The sequence below is a fragment of the Mus caroli genome, chromosome 10 (genome assembly GCF_900094665.2).
Source record: "Mus caroli chromosome 10, CAROLI_EIJ_v1.1, whole genome shotgun sequence".
Lineage (NCBI taxonomy): Eukaryota > Metazoa > Chordata > Mammalia > Rodentia > Muridae > Mus > Mus caroli.
In genome coordinates, this window is record NC_034579.1 from 50,858,756 (window position 1) to 50,878,785 (window position 20,030).

Below are 20,030 nucleotides of genomic sequence, written 5' to 3' on the forward strand. Positions count from 1 at the left end.
ATTAAAAGTCTCCCAACAAAAAGAGCCCAGGACCAAATGGTTTTAGTGCAGAATTCTATCAGACCTTCAAAAAAGACCTAATACCAATACTCTTCAAGCTATTTCACAAAATAGAAACAGAAGGAACACTACCTAATTCATTCTATGAAGCCACAGTTATGATCAAACCTAAACCACACAAAGACACAACAAAGAAAGAGAACTTCTGACCAATTTCCGTTATGAATATCTATGCAAACTAATAAAATACTTGCAAACTGAATCCAAGGACACATTAAAAAGATCATTCACCATGATCAAGAAGGCTTCATCTCACCATTGCAGGGATGGTACAGTATCTGGAAATCCATTAATGTGATCCACTATATAAACAAACTCAAAGATAAAAAGTGCATAATCATTTCATTAGATGCTGAAAAAGCATTTGACAAAATTCAACCCCCTTCTTGTTAAAAGTCTTGGAAAGATCAGGAATCCAAGGCCCATAGCTACACATAATAAACAATAAACAGCAAACCAGTAGCCAAAATCAAACTAAATGGAGAGAAACTTGAAACAACCCCTCTAAAATCAGGTACTAGACAAAGCAGTTCTCTCTCTCTCTATTCATTATATTGATTGAAGTTCTAGCTAGGGCAATTAGACAACAAAAGGAGGTCAAAGGAATACAAATTGGAAAAGAAGTCAAACTATCACTATTTGCAGATGATATGATAGGATACTTAAGTGACCCCAAAAACTCCACCAGAGAATTCCTAAACCTCATAAACAACTTCAGCAAACTGCTCATTGATTGGTAAGATTGATATAATAAAAAATGGCCATCTTGCTGAAAGCAATATACAGATTCAATGCAACCCCCATTAAAATTCCAACTCAACTTTTCATAGTTAGAACAAGCAATTCTAAAATTCATCTGGAACAAAAAAAGAAAACACAGGATAGTGAAAACTGTTCGCAACAATAAAAGAACTTCTGAGGGAATCAGCATCCTGGACCTCAAGCTGTACTACAAAACAACTGTGACAAAAGCTGCATGGTATTGGTACAGTGATCAATATTGCCCAACAACTACACTGAAGACTAACAGAAGTTTTGTTTTGGTTTTGGTTTGTTTGCTTTGTTGTTGGTGGTGGTTTTGTTTTTGTTTGGTTTGGTTTGGTTTGGTTTGGTTTGGTTTTTCGAGACAGGGTTTCTCTGTATAGCCCTGGCTGTCCTGGAACTCACTTTGTGGACCAGGCTAGCCTCGAACTCAGAAATCCACCTGCCTCTGCCTCCCTAGTGCTGGGATTAAAGGCATGCACCACCACGCCCGGCTCAAAAGTTTTTTAAATGACTAATAATCAATCTCTAGTAGCACTTATGTGAGAATGAATTCTCCTGAATGACCTGCTAGGACATCATTAATGATTTAATGGATGCAATCATTATTTTCTGAAGAAACTTCTCTTACAATTAAACACAATTATTATGAATATCTACCAGAAGTTGCTATCATACAGTTGTGATGAAAGCAGGAGAGTTCATAAGTCAGAACAGAAGATTTAATTCCTTTTTTTAAAGATTTTACTTATTTTTTATTCATATGAGTACACTGTAGCTGTCATCTAACACATCAGAAAAGAGAATCGGATCCCATTACAGATGGTTGTGAGCCACCAAGTAGTTGCTGGTAATTGCACTCAGGACCTCTGTAAGAGCAGTCAGTGCTCTTAACCGCTGAGCCATTTCCCCAGCCCAAGATTTAATTCTTATATCTATTTGAAACTAATTTTCAAGGAAAAACTTCAAAATAATAATTCTGATACCCAGTTGTTAGGTTTGAATAGGAGAAAAATGTAATAATTTAAGCTAATACTAAAGGCTGAGCTTAAAATTTTACTATTGCGGTCTCCTGACATGAAGCCCCCCTAGGCCCAGAGGTTGGCTCCTGCTGTGACTGCATGTGGCCACTTCTTCATGTCGTCTGGCTTGCTCTGGTCTGTGGCTCTGTTCACACTACCCTGTCAAAGTCAGATGCCAAAAAAGCTGCCTCAAAGATGCTGCTGGAAAAGACTCAGTTTTCAGATAAACAGACATCAAAGCTGAGGATGTGGTTCTTGAACATTGTAGCTACTGCTCAGCAAGGGCTTGGGAGAGAAACTTTGCTGGAGAGGTCCTAGGCTATGTCACTCCATGGAACAGCCATGGCTACGATGTTGCCAAGGTCTTTGGGAGCAAGTTCACACAGATCTCACCAGTCTGGTTGCAGCTGAAGAGAAGTGGTCGTGAGATGTTTGAAATTACAGGCCTCCATGATGTGGACCAAGGGTGGATGTGAGCTGTCAAGAAGCATGCCAAAGGTGTGCACAATAGTGCCTCGACTTCTGTTTGAAGACTGGACTTACAATGATTTCCGAAATATCTTAGACAGTGAGGATGAGATAGAAGAGCTCAGAAAGACTGTGGTAGAGGTGGCAAAGAACCAGCATTTTGACGGTTTTGTGGTGGAGGTCTGGATCCAGTTGCTGAGCCAGAAACATGTAGGCCTCATTCACATGCTTACTCACTTGGCTGAGGCGCTGCACCAGGCCAGGCTGCTGGTCATTCTGGCCATCCCACCTGCTGTCATCCTGGGAACTGACCAGCTGGGCATGTTTACACACAAGGAGTTTGAGCAACTGGCCCCCATACTAGATGGCTTCAGCCTCATGACATATGACTACTCCACATCACAGCAGCCTGGTCCTAATGCTCCGTTGTCATGGATTCGAGCCTATGTCCAGGTCTAGACCCCAAGTCACAGTGGCGAAGCAAGATCCTCCTGGGATTGAACTTCTATGGCATGGATTATGCAGCCTCCAAGGATGCCTGTGAGCCTGTCATTGGAGCCAGGTACATACAGACGCTGAAAGACCACAGGCCATGAGTGGTATGAACAGCCAGGCTGCGTAGCACTTCTTTGAGTACAAGAAGAATTGTGGCGGGAAGCATGTTGTCTTCTACCCAACTCTGAAGTCTCTGCAGGTGCGGCTGGAACTAGTCAGGGAGCTTGGCATCAGGGTCTCCATCTGGGAGCTGGGCCAAAGCCTGGATTACTTCTGTGACCTGCTGTAGGCTGGAAAGCAACCCCCAAGTGACTGAACTTTTCTAAGCCATGGAGTGACTGGAGAAATACAGGCCTCTTCTCTGTTTACCATGAGACAGCTGCTATGGGTCCACACGCATGGGTGTTTCCTAGTCCAGAATTTGAATTGGAATCCTTTCTACTCACTACTTACTGCCTGCTGTGGGCCAGGTGAAAACACAACCCCCATCCCCTAGGGCAGTCTGGCTCTGGGCTCAGGCCTTGAGTGTTTTGCAAGGCCTGTGTGGGATGTGGGTTTGGAAGATGTGAACAATCACAGACTCTTCTAGGCAGCCCTTCTCAGCATCACCCTTAAGCCTGACAGGCCCTGCCTTCATTCTATGATCACCTGCCTTCCACAAACACAGGTATATATTCAAGGTACCTGATACCTGAAGCAGGTTCTATACCTATCCCCACTGGGCTTGGTGTGACCAGGTTGTGCAATCATGTTATAAACTGGCCCAGAGAAGCTGGACTTACTTCTATGAAACACCATGGGCCATAGCCCTGACTGTCCAACATTTGACAGGATAGGATCAGCCCATGGGGCAGCAGAAGGACCTGTGGGCTGAGTGGGACAGGTATCATGAGATCAGAAGGGATCTATCTATCTTAGTAAACAGCAACAGGCTGATCCAGTGCTGGGGAGATGTCCAAGACTTATAAGGCACCAACAGGTGAAGAATGGCTGACTTACTTATTTCTTCACTCCTTCGTTCCAAGTACCCTCATCCCCTGCTAGTTATGATCTCAAGGTAGTGATTTCTGGTGCTGCAGGCCATTGGGTGGAGCTTTCTAATCCACTAGCCAAGCCTGAGCCATAGAGATCATAAACCCTAACTAGGCTTCTACCCTGTGAGTTTCTGAGATTTGTAGCTCAAGATCTTCAGTGTTAGGAACGGGGAGGATGCTAAAACAGCAGGGCCAGGCCTGACTCAAAAGGCTGAACCTCTCCCACTCTGGAGTGGATAGTCCTACCTACATCAGTTGAACCACCTATTGACCTTAACCTACTGGAATAGAGGTGTCCCTGAACATTCACTGAGCTCAGTGTGGCCAAGGCTGAGAACCTGGGGTGCTAGGTCAGGGGATTCCTGAGACCGATAGACTCTGCCAACCATCTGATACCTGTAAAGTATTGGGGGCTACACTGACCCCGCTGACTTTGAGAAGACACAGCTCTACAGACCCCAGTTAAGGGTACATCCATGCCAGTACAAAAAGGCCAGTGTGAGGGACAGAGTCATCTTGACCTCCCATTCTATAAGAAGTGGTCATCGGTGCGCTCATGTGCTATGTGTGATATGAGGTAGTAGATGTTGGAACACTGGCTGGCACTGTGGGGCCATGAGCCTGCTCCCACACTGGCTGCTCAGCCAGAGCTGAGTCCTTCTAGCCTTGACTCCAAGGGTTTAGTGGATGGGAGTATTCTCCGAATATAAGAAGTGAGTGACATGGAGTTCTCCTAGTTGTGGGCAGAGCACTGGTGAAGCGGGCTGGGGAAGAGCCTTCTGCAAGCAGATGGAGTGATTAAGGTGGCATGTGGATAAGCAGTGCCACAGTCAAGGGTCCTGCTGGAGAGTCAAATGATGGAAGTAGATGGGAACTTGGTTAAGTTCTCTGGGGCCACAGAAAAGTGAGCAGCCAGCTCAGCCTCTTGCTTTTCTTTCCCTCACTGATGCTGGAGATTGACCTCAAGGGTCATGCAGGGACATCCCCACTGAGCAGTAACCTTCAGGTTCTGGGTTTGAGTCAGCAAAGTTGAGGTATGCAGAGATGCTGTCCAAGAGCTGACAGACTGGTAGATAGAAATTCAGTCAGAGTGGCAAGGCAGTCAGTGGCTATGGTGAGATGGTGACCATGAGCCATACATGACAGCTGCTTAGCTTGGGAAGGAGAAGGGAGAAAGGGCATCCTGGCACTTGAGGAGGGTCAGCACCCCACTGTACTTTGAGTACAACTTCTCAGTTTGGCCATCTGTAAGTAACAGGGCTTTATGCTAATTAGCAGCTTGCCTGGAGCAGCTGACCCCACAGTTAACTCAGGGTCCTATGGCTTCTAACTAGAGGGACGGGACGACAGTGGACCACATGGAATCAGCCCAGAGCCAGAGATATCTGGCTCTACAGATATCTGGGTCACACTCAGGTGTGTGAGTCACAAGGATGACTCCTAATGAGGACTGTGCCGAGCGTAGGCTCCTCACACAGCAGGGTATGGAGATTAAGAGTCAGATGGCTCACAGCTCCTGAGGGTCCTGGGAGCTCATCTTAGCCTGAACCCCCAGAGTACCATCCCTATAGTCAAAAGCCCTCACATATAGCTCTTCTTTATTCCCTAGTTAAGAAGACACTGCCTTTGATATCTTGATGGTGCCTTGATGTTCTATATGACTCTAACTCTGGCCAGTGGCAAAGGCTCTGTGTCTCCTAGTGTTGCAATTTGCAGTCTCTCCATACTAATCCAGGGGCAGAGGTACTAGGACAGAGATACAAGAGTAACTGAGGTAGCCCAGGAGAAACAGGAGCGAACAGAGGCCACCCCTTCCCACAACTAAGAGGTTAGCAGTGCTCCCCTGAGGTCCGAGCTCTGCTGACCCTTGGAAAATGAAATAACGTCCAGTTGAAAGCTGTGGCTGTACAACCTTTGTGTGTCAGCAAGATCCACAGTCTTCTCATGTACTTTATTAAGATGCATCTGGAACCAAAAAATAAAATTTACTATTGATTATGTACATTTTATTTCAGAAGATCAGTGAATTTCAGAAAAATACCTCCCTGTGATTAAGAAGAGCAGCATAACTCATAATTTCCTTTTAAAGAGCTAAATGGATACCCAGAGAAAATTGAACCTGGCCCTTAGATAATCTCTTTGTAAATATGAACCCAAAAAGTATAAATTTCATTCCTGGGGTATTTTTACTTTTTAATGCCAGGAATACAAGTATTGATTTATTTTCATTTAAACCTAAAACAGAATATAAGAGATGGAAGAGAGAATCTTAGGCATTGACGATAGGCTGACCCGTTAGAACCACACCTAATTCTCATCGGAGACTCAACAAGCCTGAAGGGCCAGACAGATGTCCTGCAGACTCTAAACCACAGATGTCAACCAGACTATTATACCCAGAGAAACTTTTAATCACCATAGATGAGGAAAATGAGATAATCATGATAAATACCAATTTAAACAATATCTATCTACAAATGTAGCCCTTTAAGAGATGCAAGAAGGAAAACTCCAAACTAAGGAGGTTAACAACACCCATGAAAACACAAGAAAGATATACACATAACAGCAAAACCAAAAAAGGAAAGTGTGTGCACATACACACACACACAAACCACACATACACACATTACCAAGAACAAGAACAACAACAACAGAATAAGTACAATTGACCAGTCTGGACCTGTGCCCTGAGCAGACCTTAGACACTAATTTGGCCAGTCCCACAAAACCCAGATGAAACTCCACTCCCAGGCGCTCTAACACATCCAGTATCATAAATCAGAGGTGAGGAGCACACAACATCTGCCACAACAGCAGAACTAACTGGGACCATCAGAACCCAGACACCCAGAAATTCCCCCCAACCAGTGGCAGGAGTTCCTTCCAGTCTGGCGGAAGCCCTGAGGAGACCTTGGGTGCGAACTATGCAGACAGGCCTACAACACTCAGAGGAAGCTCCATTCCCAGGCACTCTAAGGCCCCCAGGATTACAGGATCACATGATCACAGGATCCCAGGAGCTTAGTCACACCAGGATCTCAGGGACCCAGAGGCAGCTTGACTCCCAGAAGCTCTGACACACCCAGGATCTCAGGGATCATAGGATCACAGAATCACAGGATCCCTTAGACAGATGAACTCTAAGGAGTTCTGACACTATCAGGATCACAGGAAGGACCAGCTCCAGTCAGATATAGCAAGGGCAGGTAGCACTAGAGATAACCAGATGGTGGGAGACAAGTGAAAGAATATAAGCAACAGAAACCAAGGCTAATTGGCATCATCAGAACCCAGTTCTCCCACCACAGCAAGCCCTGGTTACCCCAACACACCAGAAAAGCAAGACTCTGATTTAAAATTACATCTCATAATGATGATAGAGGACTTTAAGAAGGACATAAATAAATCCCTTAAAGAAAAACAGGCGCACACCTCTAATTCCAGCACTTGGGAGGCAGAGGTAGGCGGATTTCTGAGTTCAAGGCCAGCCCGGTCTACCGAGTGAGTTCCAGGACAGCCAAGGCTACACAGAGAAACCCTGTCTCGAAAAACCAAAAAATAAAAATAAAAAAGAAAAAAAAGAAAAGAAAAGAAATACAGGAGAACACAGGTAAACAGGTAGAAGCCCTTAAAGAGAAAACACAAAAATCCCTTAAAGAATTGCAGAAAAACACAAATAAACAGATGAAAAATTGAACAAAACCATCCAGGATCTAAAAAATGGAAATAGAAATAATAAAGAAATCACAAAGGGAGACAACATTGGAGATAGAAAAGAGATCAGGAGTCATAGATGCAAGCATCACCAACAGAATACAAGAGATAGAAGAGAGAATCTCAGGTGCATCAGATACCATTGAAAACATTGACACAACAGTCATAAAAAATGCAAAATGCAAAAAGATCCTAATCCAAAACATCCAGGAAATCCAGGGCATAATGAAAAGACAAACCTAAGGATAATAGGTATAGAAGAGAGTGAAGATTCCCAACTTAAAGGGCCAGTAAATATCTTCAACAAAATTATAGAAGAAAATTTCCTGAACCTAAAGAAAGAGATGCCCATAAACATACAAGCCTACAGAATTTCAAATAGATTGGACCAGAAAAGAAATTCCTCCCGTCACATAATAATCAAAACACCAGATGCACTAAACAAAGAAAGAATATTAAAAGCATTAAGATACAATTCACAGACCACATGAAGTTCAAGAAGAAGGAAGACCAAAGTATGGATATTTCGGTTCTTCTTAGAAGGAGGAAAAAATACCCATGGGAAGAGTTACAAAGTCTGGAGCAGAGACTGAAGGAAAGGCCATTCAGAGATTTCCCCACCTGGGGATCCATCCCATATACAGTCACTAAACCCAGACACTATTTCGGATGCCAACAAGTGCTTGCTGACAGGAGCCTGATATAGCTGTCTCCTGAGGCGCTCTACCTGTGCCTGACTCATACAGACATGGATGCTCTCAGCCAACCATTGGACTGAGCATAGGGTCCCCAATGGAGGAAGTAGAGAAAAAGGACCCAAGAAGCTAAAGGGGTTTGCAGCCCCATAGGAGGAACAATATGAATCAACCAGTACACACAGAGCTCTCAAGGATGAAACCAACAACCAAAGAGTAGACATGTAGGGACCCATGGCTCCAGCTGCATATGTAGCAGAGGATGGCCTTGTTGGACATCAATGGGAGGAGAGGCTCTTGGTCCTGAGAAGACTCGATGCCCCAGTGTAGGGGAATGCCAGGACAGGAAAGCAGGCATTGGTGGGTTAGTGAGCAGGGAGAAGAGGGGGTTAGGATAGGGGGTTTTTGGAGGGGAAATCAAGAAAGGGGATAACTCAGAGAAGTACTTGAACTTACAATTATAGGGTACAGTCCATCATGGATTCCATCAAGCAGGGACAGAGGGGATTCCATCAGGCAGAGACTTGAACACGTAGTCATATCGCACACATAGTCATGAGCAGACAGCAGTAAGCCCGCATGCAGATCACTCTCTCCACACCCACACAGCCCAGGATGCTCTGCTTACACAGCCCAGCTTACGGAAGGGGACAGCCCACCTGATTGAAGGAGGAGTCACTGTCGGAGCAGTTGTCTGTGCAGCAGCTGCCACTCTGCTCCTTCTGCATTTTCCTCTGCCTGTCCTCACTTCGAGTCTCGTCTTCCTCAAACTTGTTGATCATCGCCTCGACCACCACCATCATAATGTTCTTCAGGGAATGCATCATTTCCTTATACCTTTAAATTCAGGGCAGACTTAGTGAATGAACTCAAGATACTCAGGTACATTTTTTTTGTGTGAAAAATTTAAAAAAATTTTAAGAACATAATGCTGTCAAGGAAAATCTAAGTTCCTGTTTCATAAAAATGGCACAACAGGCTAGCAAAATGCCAGGACGACACCGAAAAACCCTCTTTCGAAAGACCAGAAAATTTAAAAACAGGAATTCCAAAAGCATATGGTTTCTTATACCTTTTTTATCTAGAAATATGAAGTAATGTGGAAAAATCAATATAGCTCTAAGCCAAGCTTTCCTTGTGACATGCATTCCTGTTACCAGCAACACAAGCAAATGTTCTCATCACACCTCCAGAAGTCAGGTTATGATACAGTTGTTCACTCCTGCCCCTCGCCTCGTTCTCTCTCACTTCTCCACCTCTCTTCCTTCCTTTCTTCATGTCTGTGGGTACCCACAGCCCTGACTGAGACATTCAATGCTTTCTGGGATCTAAGTAGGAGTTCAGTAGTGGCTTTTCCAAGAAAAGCCACAGAAACAATTACAAGTGGTAGCATAAAACAGATTCTTGAAGTAAGACTTAAAACTAAAAAAGTTCTGCATCCCCTCAGCTCTACAAGTCTAAAAACTGCCTCCAAGGGAGGAAACTTAGGATTTTAAGATTTATTTTTACTTTAGAACTTTATGTGTATGGGTGTTTCACCTGTATGTGTTTCTGTGTAACATGTGCATGCAGTGTCTCCGAGGATGGAAGGGAGATGGGTTCCCTGGAACCACTCTGTGCACCATGGGGAGTTCAAGGGCAGCCTAACCCACAGAGGAATGCCCGGTGAGAAAGAGGGAGGGAAGAAACAAACTGTTCTGGTAAACATTAACATCTGCCCATCCTAAGATGTTCTGGCCAGGCATGATGGCACAGCCCTTTAATCCCAGTCCCCAAAAAGCAGAGAGAAATATGTCTTTGAAAACTCCATGCTTGCCTGACCTACAAAGCAAGTTCCCAGATAGCCAGTGCTACAGAGTGAGACCATGTCTCAAACAAACAAAAGGGTGTTCTTCCCTTCCTCATTAATTGCATAGTAGCTAAGCTATGCTCTCAGCACTCTTTGTCATTAGGTGTGCTCACATGTGCATCTTCATGTCTCCATTCCTTTAAAATTTACAACCTGGGGATTCAGCTGCATGTGATGTGGTATGCCTTTAACCCCAGCTGTCCAAGTGGAGAAAGGCAGATTTAGTTCAACACTACTTCAAAAGGAAAAAAGGAGGAAGGGAGGGAGGGAGGGAAGGAAGGAAGGAAGGAAGGAAGGAAGGAAGGAAGGAAGGAAGGAAGGAAGGAAGGAAGGAAGGAAGAAACGAAGAAACAAAGAAACAAAGAAACAAAGAAAGAGGAAAGGGCAGAGAAGGGAGGGAAGGGGGAGGAAGGGAGGGAGAGATGGCAGAAGAAAGGAGAAAAGAGAAGGAGGCAGAAAGACACACAGATAGACAGACAATTTAGTAGTTGAATGAAGAAGTTTAGAAAGTAAAACATGAGGATTATTAAATCCATAGAATATAAAGTAGGCCATCTAGTAGTTCCAACTAGGCCATCTGGAACTTTCAGGATAGCATTTGAAATGTATATAAAGAAAATATCTAATAAAAAATAAATAAATAAATAAATCCATAGAATATCTGAAATTTCCATTTGCACATAAAATGCTTTTAACAGGATATTTTTAAAAACAGAACTATAAGCTGGGCGTGGTGGCGCACGCCTTTAATCCCAGCACTCGGGAGGCAGAGGCAGGCGGATTTCTGAGTTCGAGGCCAGCCTGGTCTACAAAGTGAGTTCCAGGACAGCCAGGGCTATATAGAGAAACCCTGTCTCGAAAAACCAAAAAAAAAAAAAAAAAGTTTAAAAACAGAACTATGAATTCTTCTGCAAAAACTTATATAAAATGGTCAGAAGAGAAAATAAGAGCAGTGATTGTTTAAAAACTTACATAGCTGATCATTAGTATCAAGAGTTAAATGAACTGAAACGCAGCAGCAGCTACTGGAGCTTCTAGGACACAAATGGAAGCAGATACAGGATACTGACACCACCCAGACCTCCCTCCCTATAACACTTCAGGAAACATTCACATAAAGGCTGGGGAAATAAAAAGAAAACTTATCAATAATGGAAATCTGCCTATGTTCTTCCAAACTCATTAAGTAACATGAAATACCTAGAAGGATGCTCTTGTATGTGCCAATACTGGAGAAATAAACATCAAAAATGTTTAATTAGGGAGATGGCTGGAATTACTACAGTAAAAATGTACTGCTGCCACATGACCTTTGAGTAATTTCTCAAGGACCACAAAAATTTTCTTTTAAGAAAATAATACTCTGTACAACTTAAAATCTATCATCCACAGTTCATAAAGCATAAGACAGTCATTTAGTCCTTTTAAATCTTGGAGAAGTCGTAACTGTTTTAAACTTTATACATGGATAACTAAAATAGAACAAATAAAACAGCTTACCCAGAGATTTTAAAAAAATAATTTCCTAAGCGTGTCATATAAAACTCTGCACTTATCATGAAAGGGCTTCCACTGTCTGACTAGTTTTAATAAGTATTCTTTTTGGAATAAGCTACTAGGCACAGACTACCAGGTATTAAAATACTGCCCAAAGATCAACAGAACTCCTTTATTTTTCTTTAAAATAAGAAATAAGAAACTCCAACTTTATGGGTTTTGCTCTATATATTAATGATTTAAACTCTCTCTTAATATCTATATACTGCCAGTGGGTAACAACAGTAAATGGGAGTTGTCACAAAAGAAACAGAACTCCTGTCCAGCCTAGCTTTTGAAAGGTTTAAAAGTAAATTAGACTTCATGCTTTACAATACAGTAGATGATAAATACTCAAGTACAAATTCCAGTATCTCTGATACTGGGGTTGGCAGATTATTATATTCGGTGGTTTAAATCAGAATAGCCCCTGGGGGCTCATATATTTCAGTCCTTGAACTCTAGTTGGTGGAATTTTTCACAGCAATAGAAAAGCACCTAAGACTTTATTTTATTGATCTAAACTGACTTTCCATTAAATAAATTTTACTGAAGTACATGCACATTCCTTCTATTAGATATTACTTAAGGCTATTTTCATACTGATGATACAATATGCAGTTAGCACATCTAAAATGTTTATTCGTGAAATACCACAGTGAAAGGAACCTGCCAGCTGGGATGAGGACACAGAACAGATCCACCCACCAATCCGTCACTTGTGCTCCTGTGGAAACATTCGTTTCTTTGAGGCTTGTGTTTTGATGCTTCTGAGTTATAGTTATTCATTACATAATTTACCTAATATATTTTCTTCCTGGATATTTCCATTCAGCCTTTTACATGGATCATAGCACTTATCATACTGAATTGAAACTATTGTATGCTCAATTTCTCTTTATACTGTGGATTAGTAAAAGGTAGAAAACATCTTATTCACCTTTACAGCATACCACATTGTGGTTGCTCATTCAATATATGGAGAGTACTTGACACATAAGTGGGGGGGGGGGGAGTCCTACTGCTAAAGACAGTTTACTTTCAGCATCGATGTGTTTTCCTTGGCTAAAACTAAACTGGAGCCCAGATACATTAATAAAGGAAAGGGGTATATCTCATAGATTAAGGGATCACAAACTTATATCAGTTTCTGCCCAGCTCTAGTCAAGACTTGATGACAAACATCACGAGAATATCAAGACTGTTTAAGAAAGAGATAGATAATATGACAAGACCAGAAGCCAGCAGATAGGAGGCAGTCTCGATTTTTATAACATCCCTCTTTATCTTTCTCTGTGGCAAGCACGCATGCTTGTTCACACTCTTGCTAAAACTAAGTAGGATACAAGAACTGCCTTAATCCCCTCTGAGACAGCTGTCTTCAATGACCTAATTTTCTTGTATTTAGTCTCTCTTCAGGGTTTTATCACCTCCTAATTCTGCCACAATAATGACCAAGCTTCTAACACTGCTAGAGAATAAACATTGAAAGTATTATAATTTGTAACATAAAACTATAGTGGCAAATAAAATACTTTAATTTAATTAATAAGTATCTAAAATATACAAGACACTTTCTCTAGGCATTAAGATACAGAAATAGAAAACAAAAAAAATCAGATAAAAGTTTGGCTTTGTAGAACACCCACCCTAGTGAGGAGCCACTGAAATATGCAGATGACAGACATAAATTTTATCCTTCAGTAGTGGCAAAAGAGCTCAAACTGGAGGAAGCAAAATAAGGAAAGAACTAGAACAAGGAAAAGTTATTGGTTTAAGCAGAACTGAGAACAGGTCTTGCAAAGACAACAGTGAACTAAGGTACCCCAAACTGAATATTAAGTCATGTGGTCTAGACAAAGGACACTTTACCCAGCAAGGCAAACTGAAGACATTCCTGAGAGATGCACCTACTGAACCGTTTAATAAGGAGCAAGACCAGCATAGACCAGCATAGTGGGAGAAGTATAGAAAACAAGGTGGCAAACAGCTTAGGAGCATGTACAGGGAGCTCATGGCCAACCCTGTGGGCTACACACAGTCTGTGTTTGCTCTCTAGCAGCGGTTCTTAACCTTCCTAATGCTGCAACACTTTAATATAATTCCATGTGTGTGGTGATCACCCCCAACATAAAATTATTTCTGTTGCTACTTCATTACTGCAATTTTGCTGCTCTTATGAATTGTAATATGAATATCTGATATGTAGGATATCTGATGTATGGCCCCTGTAAAAGGCTTGTTCAACCCCCAAAGGGGTAGTGACACACAGGTTAAGAACCACTGCACTATAGGATGTGAGGGGCATGGCTTAGGGACACTGTCAAGAAATCCTAATGAAGTATTATTGTGGAGCAGATCTTGAGGGTAGAGTGCTCCTAACATAGCTGACCTGCACAAGTGTTATTTGGGATCCAAGGGAACTACCAGAAAAGGAATTAGAACCTTCCCTACATGCCTGAAACCCCAGAACACTAAGGCTGTAGAAACCAAGAGTTCCAACTCCCCATCCCCCAACACAGCACCACATGGAAACAAAGGGATCTGAGAACCTCACCCTTCAACTCATTGCATGTGCATCATTTCCGATGGTGTGTTAGTTAACTGACTTTTCTATATGCCTCGTGATATGTTGCTTATATGTTGTACAGCTATGTTTGGGGAGTCCTGATTTATGTTTCTCCGCCCATTTTACCCTCCAGATATATCTCCAGCATTCCCACACGTATTCCTCCCTCCTTTCTTCCTTTGTACTCCCTACTCTGTACTTCTTCATCTTAACCTCCCTCAACGTTAACAGTCTGAAGTCTATGGACCCCACTGGTATCCCAACTTCCCCTTCCTAGCTACTTCAACCACCTTAGTGTTTTTCTTTTCAAAGTCAACCCAATACTTAATCCTTATGCTGATCTACCCTACTTCCCTGCCAACCCTAATCTTATTAACTAAAATCTTTCTGCACTGTCCTTGGGTGTTTATCCCAAAGTGGTACTGAAGAAAATGGGGAGCCTAGTTTAATTGTCCAGCACATTAAAGCGGCCATGGTTGCTACTGCAGTTATTGTTCTATTCAAAAATAGGAAAAAAAAAAGAAACATAGAGATTTGATCAAACATAATGAACTCTTAGGCTGAGGACTCTTTTCTGAATAAAACACTCAATTCCTGCACATAAAAGTCAACTTCAAATAAAAAAAAATGTTTTTAATTTTTTATGTGTGTGTGTGTGTGTGTGTGTGTGTGTATGTGTGTGTGTTTGTGTATCTGATGCAAAAAACAAACCATGAACAGAAATATAAAAACACCAAACATAACAACCTGACCCTCCCAAAACCCACTTAGACTGCAGCTATGGCATATAATGAGAGTTAAAGGAAATCACTGAAAGAAACTCAAGGGAATTATTGTGTGTGTGTGTGTGTGTGTGTGTGTGTGTTCAAAGAGGATTAGTTAGTGATTGAGAATACAAACAACTGAACAAAATGAAGAGTGTAGTGCAAGCTATGGAAGATGAATACAGCAAAGAGACAGAAATGCTGAAGAAAGATAAAATCGGAAATGCTAGAAATGGAAAGTCTGGTAAATCAATTAAAGATCTCTGTGCAAAGAGAAATTCTTTCCTGAATAGGAAAGAGCAAGGACAGGACAGAATGTTGAGCTGGAATGCAGAGTTGAGGAATGACAGCCATCAAACAAGGCAAAAGATGAAACAACAAGTCCAGTGAGAAGCACAAGAGTGGCAGGACAATCTGAAAAGACCAAACTTAAAGACGAATGATATAAAATGAGAAGACTCTAGTTCTGCTTGCATAGGAAATGTTTCTTAGAGAATTAGAACAGAAAATTCCACAGAATTACTGAAGGAGATGCCAATCCAGACAGACATAGGAGGCACTCAGGATACCAAACAGACAAGACCAGAAGACAACAATAACATCATCATCATATTATAGCTCAAACACTAAATACGCAGAACAAAGAAAATGAAAGGACAGTAAATCCCATTTGTCTCCATTTAAGGAGCTCATTTGTCTCCATTTAAAGGCCAGGCCTGAATTTAAAAGAAAGCCATAAGGCACCAGCTCCAGGAACAGACCATAAAATCCAGAACAAGATCATAAAATCCCCTCCCAAAGAACAGCCTGGGGATAACCAAAAGAATGGGAAATATCTTATCTCAGGATGGGCCATGCGTGATGGGAAATCCTATCTCATCTAAACACTCATGACACGAGAATGCAGAACACTGATCACCCGGCACAAGCCGATCAGCAGCATACCCCTGTGACCTCCCCAGCACCCACATGAAATTTTAGATTACCTAACCCCCTCTCTAAATATAGAAGAACTAACATAGTAGCCAATCAAAGTTATACTAATGTCAACACGTTGGCCCCTACCAAGCACAATAGAGATTACCTAATCCTTCTGGAAATTTCCCCTGGTTCCCTATATGAAGGCCTGCAGGCCTTGGTTAGACGGGACTGGGGTGCAGTGTCATTTTGGAGAATGGTTGACCACAACATGCAGGTTATTTCTGCATAATAAAAGCTCTTTTTCTTTGCATACTATCTAAGGCTTGGGTCTTCCTTCAGCAATTTTTGGACCCTTACAAAAGTGTATAGAAAGTGACAAGACAAAAACACCAAATCACAAAGACAATCCCATCAGAACAGTAGCAGATTGCTCAACTAAAATGTTAAATCCAGACGGACCTGGATAGATGTACTTTGAGTTCTCAAAGATAGCTGCCAACACAAAATACTATATCCAACAAAGCTACTTGTCATAACTGACAGAAAAAAATATTTCCGTCATAAAAATAGGCTAAAGAAATTATGACCACTAAGATATTTCTCCAGAAAATACATAAAAGAACCCGTCTAGTTAAAGAAAAGAAAAAAAAAAAACATTTACTAAGTCATAGCACAAACAACATTAGAATAATAGTTGATAAAAGTTATTTAACTATAGTTATTCAACTAGAGGAAGAGGGTTAAAAACCAACACTACAAAAGGCAGAAAGCAATACACACTTTCAATAATAACTCTGAGTATTATTCGTCTAAATTTCCCAGTCAAAAATCCAAATCAGTAGAATGAATCAAAACTCACAAGCATGCACTTGCTGCCTCCGAGAAACACATCTCACCACACAGGCAGACAATCAGCTTGGGTGAAAGAAGGGGGAAAAATGCACCAAGCAAATGGACCAAGGACAGAAGCAGATGTCACAGCTCTAAATGTAAGCGAGTATCAGACCAAAACTAATTGAAAGATACCTAACATCACTTCAGACTCATAAGGGAATGATCTACTAGAGGCCACTATAATTTTAAACATCCATTCCCAGAACCAAGATGCACTCAGTTTCATGAAATAAAACCTCTAAAATGTCACAGACTAAGCCTGCACAACAGTAACAGGTGACTTCAACATCTCACTCTCAGCATGGACAGGACTTCTCAATAGCAACAACAAGTGTCTTCAAAGGGGGCTGGGGATACTACATTTCTACATTTAAAAGATCTCTGAGTTCAAGGGCAGCCTAGTCTACAAAATGAGTTCCAAAGCAGGCAGGGACACACAGATTGTTGCCTCAACAACAACAAGTCAACTCCAAATGGATCAAGGCCCTCAACATAAAACCTGATTCTCTGAAACTTCCAGAGGACACAGAGGGAGTGTCCTTCACAGGGTGAAAGAGATTCTGAAGAGGACTCCAAATCACTCAGAAAAGAAGACCAATATATATGTGAGATTTCATAAAATGTATAGTATAAGAAACAGTCAAAGCCACATATCTTACAGAGGATTAGTATTAGAATAAAGAATTCAAAAAAAAGCTAAACATCAAAACAAACAACAAACAAACAACCAATAAATAAATAAGAACCATGAACCCAGAGAGTTCTTTTTTTTTTCCAGAGAGTTCTTAAAAGAAAAAAAAAAATACAAATATCTAACAAACACTTTCCAGTGTTCTGCACTGTTAGCATCCAGTGAAATGTAGCATTTCGTTACATTGTAAATTTGAGAATTCCATCTCACCTATCAGAATGGCTATCACCAAAAGATGAAATGATAACAAAGGCTGGAGAGGCTTTGGGGGAAGAGGAGCCTTTACACTCCATAGTCAGGAGTGTAATCGATGCAGCCACTATGCAAATCACTGTAGAAAATTCTTAGAAAGCTAAAAGTAAAACCACCCTATCCTCCAGCCATATACCCAAGAGATTATATTATGTTACAGAGGTATTTGCATATCCATAGTTACTGCTGCTCTGTTCACAATAGCTAAGACATGGTATAAGCCTGGATGTCTACCAACTGATGGATAATGAGATTCTGTCATTTACATACAATGGAATTTTATCCATCTATAGAGAAAAATAAAATTTGCTGGAAAATGGAACAGAAAAATACTATATTAAGCGATACAACTTAGACCCACCAAGAAAGATATCACGTGTCCCCACTCATATGTGAATTCTAGATTTTAATTTTTTTTTTCCAGACAGGATTTCACTGTGTAGCCCTGGCTGTCCTGCAACCAGCTCTGGAGACCAGGCTGGCCTTGAACTCAGAGATTTGTCTCGTCTGGGTAGGAAGCTAGAGGAGTCCATGGAAGGGGGAAGACGTACAGAACTGTTATGGTCATACTCACTCTTTAGATTCCTGCGTTCTTTTGGTAACATGCTGAACAACCGTGTCATAGCCAGAATCCTCCCCCTGATTCTGATCAGATGTGCATTTTTCCATTTCTTCTTCAATCATAGACCCCAACGTGTTACATATGTGCTGTCTGAGGTATTTCACAAATTCATAGCTGAAACAAACATAGAAATAAAATGTAGTAAATATTACACTCTCAGCTATTAATCAGATCCAGGAAATCTAGCACACAAAGGCCTGTAACATATTATGATGGCTTTGCCTTGTCATTAAGAAAATAAATAACAAATATTGGCAAGAACACCTCCAGCCCCTAACACTTTGCTGTTATTTACTTCGAGAGTTAAGGCATAGGAGCAGGGTTTCTCTATGTAGCTCAGGCTGGACTCAAACTCAAAATCCTCCTGCATCAGCATCCTGAGTCCTAGATTACAGATGCATACCATTGACTGATCAACCTTCCTACTTAAGTAAAAGACCTAAGCAACTGACCATGATACAGTACAGTCATAAGAGTGAATTAAAGTGAGAATTCTAATATAGAAGCAATTGACTGCATAGGTATTATAGATATTTTTCTTGCAAAATATCACACACACAAACACATGCACATCTTGTACACACATATTGTTACTTTAAAAATAAATTGAAAAAGTTTAAACTTCCTTTCAGCGACAGCAGAAAACATCTTTTTAATGTATTCTCCTGCAGCTCCTCAGAGCCAGTGTTAAAAACAAAAAAAAAAAAAAAACAAAAAAACAACAAAAAAAAAAACAAAATAGGAAGAATTTTAAAATGTCCTCAAAGATTTACATCTGAATCTTGCAAGTTTTTTGCTTATAAGGAAAGACACCTGGAAGCCACCACATCTCTGAAGCAGCTCAAAATCCACAGCCATAAGCCTCCTTGCTTCCTCCACTAATGAAACCCTTTCCTTGGCATAGGAAAACACTGCTAAGCTGGGTAAAGGTGCGTACATTTCCACTGTCCTGTGAAACTGATACAAAACTACAGAAAGCCAAAAACTATTATTTCATAATGCCGTGTGTGTGTGTGTGTGTGTGTGTGTGTGTGTGTGTGTGTGTGTGAGAGAGAGAGAGAGACAGACAGACAGACAGACAGACAGACACAGACACCGACAGCGACACAGACACATAGAAAACATGTACTCTCTCCATCTCCCCTTCTAGAGGTCTCAAGTATTTCCTGCCATCTTAAAGGAAGGGAGAGTATGTAGATCTGCAGCTTAGAGACAAAAACAACAGAGGCTGCTGGAGGATGGGACAGGCTAGTATCTCCACACGACAAATCTTCTCTGCAATGGTACTGTCTAACTTATTTCTCCCCAATGACCACACTTTCTCCCACTTTGGCTCATTATACCTGAAACTCACTGACTCAATCGTCTCCAATAGCATCTACTTATAAAATTGCTAATATCCCAGAAACTCAGTATCCATATAAGCTTTTGATAAATGAAATGATAAAAGGCAGATGTAATTGCAGATTTTATAAATATTAAGGTAAGAGAATACTAAGGGAAATCTTTATGTACATTAGTTTCATAATCTAAATAAAATTGAAAAAAAAATCCCAAAATATAATACTAAAGCTCCTGACTTACTATTTTTTTTGATTTTTAATATTTTTATTACATATTTTCCTCAATTACATTTCCAATGCTATCCCAAAAGTCCCCCATAGCGCCCCCCACTTCCC

The 20,030-nt window shown here is 41.2% G+C and overlaps 1 protein-coding gene and 1 pseudogene across 2 annotated transcripts in view; one reads left to right on the forward strand and one right to left on the reverse strand.

Moving 5' to 3' along the window:
• Window positions 1-20,030, reverse strand: part of Tbc1d32 (TBC1 domain family member 32) — a 213,273-nt gene that overhangs the window by 190,642 nt on the left and 2,601 nt on the right. For both annotated transcript variants that reach the window (XM_029482691.1, XM_021174643.2), the window contains exons 2-3: window positions 18,304-18,465; window positions 8,913-9,090 (exon numbers count right to left, since the gene is read on the reverse strand). In XM_029482691.1, the coding sequence (XP_029338551.1) occupies window positions 8,913-9,090; window positions 18,304-18,465 (340 nt within the window). The remainder of the gene's footprint in view (window positions 1-8,912; window positions 9,091-18,303; window positions 18,466-20,030) is intronic.
• LOC110303531 lies at window positions 1,944-3,096 on the forward strand (annotated as a pseudogene).